Below are 8218 nucleotides of genomic sequence, written 5' to 3' on the forward strand. Positions count from 1 at the left end.
ATCATTTAGCAAACAATAAGCATTTTTCTTTACAATTGGTTCATTGAAGCAATATTAAACTTTTGTTTCGTTTCTTTTTTTGTACTTATGCTTAAATAAGGAATAAAATAATGAGATACAAATTAGTGAAAACTGTATAAAATGGTTTCTTTATTTTTATTTATTTATTTTTAAAAGTTGTAATACATTTTTCTAGTACAACAAGAAAGGTTGTAAAGGAAATTAAATTTTCCTTTTATTTTGCGTGAATAGGTTTTCTTGACTGGCGTAGTATACATGCAGGCAGAATCCGAAAAAATATATTCGGCCGTATTTTGATAAATGATTTGTAAGAAAAATAAACTTATTTTTTGTTTTCTTTTTTATCTTTATTCCATTTTTATCCTGTTTAGTTCGAAATGCGTCCGTACCCTATGGGACTCAGGATACATCCCTCTTAAGAACACCTTACATTCAAAATATATTTTTTAAAAAACTCAAGTCGAAATAATTGATTTTTAAGTATATAAGTTGATTGTTTTTAAGTTGATAGTATTTTTGGCTTTTAAGTTAATAATTTTTCATTCAATGTTTCAAAAGCATCACAATAAAAGTTATGCCATTTGTGTCTCTTAAAAAAAATATAAATTATTATTATTATTTTATTATTATTATTATTATTTTTTGCTTTTAAGAGCTTTCACCAATAGTTTAAGAAGTAATAAGTGATTTCATTCAAACTGTTGTCAATGTTGCAAATTTAAAAATCTTTATTGAAGAATTAAATACTTGATTATAAAAAATTTAGTTTTAAAATGATAAAACTAAAAGTTTTTAAATAAATAAATCCCATTCCATATCCATTTTATATTTAATTTCTCTATTTAATATATCTTTTCGCATAAATGTCAGGTTTTTCATGTAAGTTATTATGTTTATAATTGCTGGTATTCAGCAATATCTATTTGATGCAGTAAAATAGTATGACTAGGACGAAATTGTATAATAACCACAGAAACCAAATTGTCGTTTTTTAATAAGTAGCAGCGCCATCTATTTTTGACATTTTCAGATATAACTCAGAAAAAAATCAGGAAAAGTAACAGCAGCACTATTAAAAATGTATTTCAATAAGAAAAATATTTTCTCGAGGAGAATAACTTATGAAAAACTGTTCTATGCAGATAACTGAATAAACAATTAAAGCGAATTTTGTCACAACCATTAAATTAATGAAACTTTAAAAAATCAACTTCAAGCACTTCTGCGAAAGAGACATAAATTATTGCATACAATATTTCCTATTATTTATTTCTATAATTTTCGTTAAAAAGTCATTGAAATCTTAAGTAATTTTTTTTAAATAATAATCTTTAAAAAAAGAAATTACGTTGTCGCCTATTTTGTAGGGAGAAAGTCCAAGATCGATGTGAAAGCCATGGCAACGAAAAAAGCCAAAATATTCAGTTAAGTTTTGGTGCTTTGGAGATAATTTGTTTTTGATGTCACTTTTTTTGGTTTTGAATTCTAGGCAGTGTTTCAAAAAGTGTAGTACGCGCACCCCCAGGGGTACGGGAACAGATTAGCGGGGGTACGCGTTCTTATGCGAAATATCTTGCAACAAACGAAAATTTCAAAAAATTTTATTTAAAAACAAAGTTATCCATGAAAATTTACGATTACGTATTTTTCTATTGGCTATTTTTTGCAGAGTTAGCAGTTAATAATTAGTGGGGCCAACAGCCAGTTGCAATTTTTTACTTTTGTGCAATTTTTTATAGTAAAAAATACATAATTTTTTTTATTAGTGGTACACAAAAGTCATAAGTTTGGGAAACACTGCTCTAGGGCATTCGTCTACAATACAGTTCAATCATTACTCATAGATTCTTAATCACACATTTATGCATGCCAAACAAACATATTGATTTATTGTAATTTAATGAAATAAACATGAATAACTATTGCATAAGGCAGTTAAATTTTTTATATCAATTAATAAAACTAAGGAAAAGTGTTTTTCTCCCCCTTCCAAACAGCAAAATTTAAAAGAAAATGTTAAGTGGCGCCATCTGTTGGTTATTACAGCAGATCCTGGTATATGAAATTAATGCTACCAGCCCAAGATAAAATAAACGCAAAATTATGGAAATGTCGAAATTCCTAATCGTAACAACAAAAATTTTTTTTATGAATTTTTGTTTTCATATCATGCATTCTTTTCTCTCATAAAGAAGAAAAATTTTCATAAAATATTGAAAAGCTATGAAGAATTTCATGAATATTAGTTTATATAAAATTTTGATAAATTGCATCAATTAATTAATAGAAAATATCGATTAAATCTATATCGAAATAATCACAGTCACTTTTGGGTTCCAGTAGCAGAAGTAACATTAGAGATGCTAACTTGCTCCGCTTTGCGAAATAGTATTTTCCAGCGGAAACGAAATTTAAGTTACTTTTAGTTTAATATTTTTTCCACCACTAAATATGAAAAATCATATAACATGCAACGTAAAAGCATTAATTATTTGGTTTCTGTTATTTAAAGTAGGCGTAACTATGTTTATTTTACAAGGTATACTAATTAATTCGTTATCACTTTATTAAAACTTTTCAACAATTAGCATTTCTGTTACAGTGACTGAAAAGTAGCTTCGCTCGAAGTTTTTTACTTCCAGCAAATGCTTTAAACATGAAAGTGACAAGCTTAATCCATTCTATATATTAATTATTATGAGGCGCCAGAGCAAATGGCTACCAGCTGCCTCAAGACCCAAAAATTACGTACCCAGAATCTCTTGCTAGCGATTCTGCACAGCTCCGTTGGAACTGTGTGCCATTTAGCAGGCAGATACCCTTTTTTAACTAAAATAAGATTTGAAAAAATTAGAAAACTATTTTATTTATAAAAAACTGGTAGATTTAAATATTTTATTTTGTTATTTAATGGTATTTAAAGCAATAGTGCAAATGAGAACTTAAGCCACAAGTCCTGTTTTCCAAGTACATTTTTCATAAAAATCTACAAGCAAAGCACAATCACTAGATGGTAGATGATGTTATTCACAGGATTTTTTAAAAAGGAAAAACTTGTCAAAAATTACAAAATTTTCTACAAAATATCTCATTAATTACAAAATGCCTCACTAAAAGTCATGCATGCTTATGGTTCTCATATTGTCTTAATTTTTTTCTGCTTATAATTTATTGATGTTGAGCCATTTTATTTACCTTATTATTTGATTCCGTTAGCTCATTTAGGGATTAATAAGTTGGCGTTACGTAGAGTAGAGGGTGGTAGTAGATTGGAGAGTAGGCGTTACTTTTCTCCTATTTTACCTAAATTGAGCATTAACCCCTTGGGGACGGGTGATTCATGCACACAGCTGCTTGGCGATTTGCGAGACGCTTGCGAGACTCTCCTCCCGCCGATAGATATTTTCGCCAACCCCTTTACAATCTACGGTATGTTTTGTCAATACGCCTACACTACCGGAAATCTCTGATTTTACATGGCAAAATTTTGTGGGCGTTTTATTTTTTCACCATTTCTAATTTTAGGGTTGATGAACATTAATCCGTAATTTGTGGTCAAAATATTTTCTAAATAATANTTTGGGGGGGGGGGGGGGGGGGTAAAATTTGGAAATGACCGTATTTTTGAGTTTAACTTTTTTTCAGTCCAAAGTATAAAATTTCAAAATGCCTATTTGAAAACTCAATAAAAAAATACTCATATTTGAAATGCGCTTCATGGAATAGAATATTTGAAAATTGAATAAAAACGATATAAAGTAAATTTCCCATAAATTGTTTACCTCTAATGTGTGCGTACGGTAAGAAATCAAGAAGAATTAGGATTGAATGACGGAACTCTCAGTACTTTAACGGAGAAATACATAAGAGAATAATTATTGGAGGTTTGAAATTTATATATAAAAAATAATCACTTGCGGCATCTAGCTAATATATAAAAAAAATTTTTTTGAACCCTTTGAGAGGAGAAATCCTCTCCCTAATAAAATCATATTATATATGTTTTTTTTCTTCCATTTTTGATTTTGTGTCAGCTTTCACATTTCGTTTAAGTTTTTTCATTGCCCCGAACAATTCATTCCCAGTCTCTGAACAAAAGGATATTTCTCTTAATCCCCTATTCATGTATTGACCTGTGGATAAAAATCTACTAAATTGAATTTACAAAGCCAAGAATCACAATTGATAAACTACCACTTTAAAATATATATTTGCTCTCCGGAGCAAGTTGGCATATCTGGATCAGGTCTGGCAACTCTTGAAAATGGGCGTCTATTTCTGAGCACAGGAAACATGTCCACTGTCATTTCCAATTTGTATATTTTTGAAGCGAATGAAGCTTTTAATCTACCAACACTAAATACATTGTACATTAAGAAGTAAAAAAAAATTGTCTTTTACAATACCAGTGAGAAGCACTAAGCTCTGTTTGAAAACAGTAGTTTTCGAAAAATGGATGGTTGACTGAATGTAAGCAATGACAAGCTTCCTAAAACAAGAAGAAATTTAGAAAACTTCCGATGTATTCCTCCGCGTTTTTTATTTAATTACATCCTGATTCTGATTTTGTACGTATGCTTTTCTGAATCACCCGTCCCCAAGGGGTTAAGTCTCCTAAGAAGTTTTATTATTGGGATTTGCGTTTAAATGTAGAGTAGTTTTACCCTTTAAGAGAGTCTTTTGTAATTTATAAATTTTAACGGGTCGTGAGCCCCTAAAACGAATTTAAGGAAATTAATATCACAGATTAAATTAAGTTACCTTATTTGGATATATTTGTGCAAAATAACGCCGTTTGTTACAATTTGGGAAGTATCACAGTAAGCTTGCGGAGTCCTCCAAATTCATTTATTGTTTGTTTCGTTGAAAGATAGATTAAAAGAACGCGTTATATTGAAAAGATTACAAGTATAATAATATTGAATGGCGCGTTTTTTTCAAGCTCAGGCGTAAAAATCAGTCGGAAGTAGTAATCCGAGAGTCTTATAGTGACACAGTATAAAATTGCCGTTCAAAATAGAGAGTCTATATTGCACAGTATTAAATTACCGTTCAAAATAGAGAGTCTATATTGTACAGCATAAAATTACCGTTCAAAATAGAGAGTCTATATTGCGCAGTATAAAATTACCGTTCAAAATAGAGAGTTTATATTGCACAGTATAAAATTACAGTTCAAAATAACTAACAAAAATTTTTATTGCCTTAATAATTTGAGAAAAAGAGAATTGTTACCATGTTGCTAAGTTATCTCTCGCTATTTCTCCCAATATTACCTGCAAACTTTTCATTTAATAAAAAAAAAAAATTAAATATTTTGTGTAGTGAAATAATGCTCTATAATCGAAATTTTTTAAAGAGAAAAAAAAGATAAATAAACAAATAAAAGAGAAAAAAATTAAAATTTAATCTAATACTTCGAGATATTGGAGTGAGTCAAATTATCTAAAAGCATTAGCGATACATTTAAAAAAAGGAACTATACTCTTGTTAAGTTCGTTACATTTATTTGCATATAATCATTATAATTTTTATCAAATAATTTGCAACATTTTAGTGTCACACTAGCTTGTAGAGATGTATTTAAGAATACAAAACTCATTTTATGGATGAATCAGTTTTATTTATTAATGGATGACGAAATAATGTTAGGGACTGTCCACAAATGATGTCCCGCTTCGAAGGTAGGGAGGGTTAGTTTAATCTATGAGTAGAGGGGTGGAATTGGATATCAAGAAGTTTGACAACATGCATATTTGTTTCGAATAGTAACATTTATAATACAGCAGATAATTTAATTTTATACAATTTATTTGCATTGTCTTTCCCTCGCTTCAATTTAAAAATAAATACACGCGCGGTGATTATTGTTGGTATGCTCATAAGTATTACGTATATTTGCAAATGTAATATAGTCTAGAGTAAGACTATATATATAGTAAGATATAGTAAGAGATCTGATCAATTGTGAAGATTAGTAACAAGGAAGGGAAAAAAATAAGGAATTGAAATATTGATAAGAAGTGAGGACATCGTTTATGGAGGGAAAATTTCCTACTAGATAAAAAAATAAAAAAACATCATTCAAGTTGATTCGTAGAAAATTTTCGAATAAATTCATTGCCATGAGCATAGAGCCGTTTGCTTGCAACTGAAAATAAAAGAAGAACAATTATAGGAGTGTGAAACAATATGAATTTAAAAACATTTATTGGAGGCAGTTCTTAAGAGACGGAGAAATTTAAAATTCAATACTAAATTCAATATTTTTAATATTTACGTTGAAGCAAATTTAAGCTTATGCTTATCCAGGAATACCGATTCCTTGTCTCTTCAAAGAATTCTTTCAAATGCGAAAAGCTCCCAAAAGCTTTATTTTATTTTCATAAATGTTTTCCTCTTTAGGGTTGATAGAAATAGGCAAGGTTCCGGCAAAATACTTCTTCATTTATAAAGCAATCCTGTAAAAGTATTAAGCGCAAACCTATAAATTTTTCCACTATCCGATTTCACCACTTTTATAGTGTCGATAACATAAACTTTATTAATTTTTCAATATCGATGGAATGGATATATTTTAAACCAATGTTTACATAATTGTGGGAAAGCGTAAAGATTCTCCTACCCACAAAAATGGTTTTAAATAATCAAACTAACTTTTGGTAATAAGCTAAATGAATTTCCTTTTATGGATCAATATCAACCCAACAAATATTTTAACATAATATTACCAGAAGGATATGGTTAAATTATGGATAATTGTTAAATTAAATGCTGTATTTACTATACTNAACCTCGAAAGAGGCAAGTGTGTGAATTCAATGTGCAAATAAAATAACAGTCCGCTGCGTTAATATATGTTTTGTGTCTCATGTTAAGAGAAATAACAGATGGAATGGATTCATTTTAATCCAATGTTTATATAAATGTGAAAAAGCGTAAAGATTCTCCTACCCACAAAAATAGTTTTAAATAATCAAACTAACTTTTGGTAATAAGCTAAATGAATTTCCTTTTATGAATCAATATCAACCCAACAAATATTTTAACATAATATTACTAGAAAGATATGGTTAAATTATGGATAATTGTTAAATTAAATGCTGTATTTACTATACTGAGTTTAATAGAAAATTTGGAGCTATTTATAAGTTACTTCTGTTGTAAATACTATATAGGCAGTAAAAACTATTAAATAAATGTGTATGTGGTCGACGGCGTGTAAATGTATTATATTTAAATTTAAAGTATTTTATGAAGTGGGAAATGAAAAGTTTATTTATAAGCCGGGCATTAAAAAAACCGCTATTACACTAATTTAATTCCTCTTGGATTAAAATATTTCCGCAACTTTATTCTAAAGCTGTTTAAAAATTTTGTCTGTAAATATTTCTATTTTATTAGCAGCAATGCTTGCTATTTCAACTGATCAAATGTTTAATGAATTTAAAATTCAAACTATCAATCTAGTTTAAATAGAAAAAATAACAATTTTACCCCACTTAGAGCCAACCAAAACAGGACAATCCGCATGCCTGGTAACTTCATTTGCTGTACCGTTTTCATGAAAATTGTACCAAAGAAGAGCAGAACCCTGCAATCATACAAAGGAAAATCTTATTGTTCAAATTTCAACGAAGATTCTAATTTATATACAACAAAAATAAAGGAAACTTAGAATTTTTAGCGCGTTGCTTCACAATTCTAATTTGAAGATCATGCTCAAAAACATAATTTTTTTTAAAATTGCGTATGAGTTTCATATGAAATTTTGCGTCATTTCATTGTTTGGAAGTGAAAACTATCATATTTTGTTACAGATTTTCTGTGGAAAGTTTTTTGTTTTGTTTCAGATTTTCCATGAAAACTATCATGTTTTGTAATAGATTTTCTATGAAAACTATCATGTTTTGTTACAGATTTTCCATTCAAACTATGATGTTTTGATACAGATTTTCTATGAAAACTATCATGTTTTTTTACAGATTTTCCATGAAAACTCCCGACAGTTTTAACCGTTATTTACTCGTCATATTTTTTTTCACTTCCTAAACAAACAAATAAAAAACATTTGATAGGCTATATCTAGAATGTTAAATCCTATTTTTGAAGTAATTTCGAATAAATAACAAATAAATGCACTAGTACACTTCTTGCTTTTTTTTTGTTTTATTATTATTTAAATATGCGGGACAGA

At 28.7% G+C, this 8218-nt stretch overlaps 1 protein-coding gene and 1 non-coding gene across 2 annotated transcripts in view; both read right to left on the bottom strand.

Moving 5' to 3' along the window:
• Positions 1-2719: 2719 nt before the first annotated feature.
• LOC122271657 (U11 spliceosomal RNA) lies at positions 2720-2847 on the bottom strand. The gene has a single exon (XR_006226540.1). It is a non-coding gene; the product is annotated as a U11 spliceosomal RNA (small nuclear RNA).
• A 2775-nt stretch (positions 2848-5622) lies between these two features.
• LOC107445316 (prolyl 4-hydroxylase subunit alpha-1) overlaps positions 5623-8218 on the bottom strand; it is a 41518-nt gene continuing 38922 nt past the window's right edge. Inside the window, exons 13-14 of the mRNA XM_071182123.1 lie at positions 7519-7615; positions 5623-6172 (exon numbers count right to left, since the gene is read on the bottom strand). Coding sequence (XP_071038224.1) covers positions 6102-6172; positions 7519-7615 — 168 coding nt within the window. The 3' untranslated portion in view covers positions 5623-6101. The remainder of the gene's footprint in view (positions 6173-7518; positions 7616-8218) is intronic.

The sequence above is a fragment of the Parasteatoda tepidariorum genome, chromosome 6 (genome assembly GCF_043381705.1).
Source record: "Parasteatoda tepidariorum isolate YZ-2023 chromosome 6, CAS_Ptep_4.0, whole genome shotgun sequence".
Taxonomy (NCBI): domain Eukaryota; kingdom Metazoa; phylum Arthropoda; class Arachnida; order Araneae; family Theridiidae; genus Parasteatoda; species Parasteatoda tepidariorum.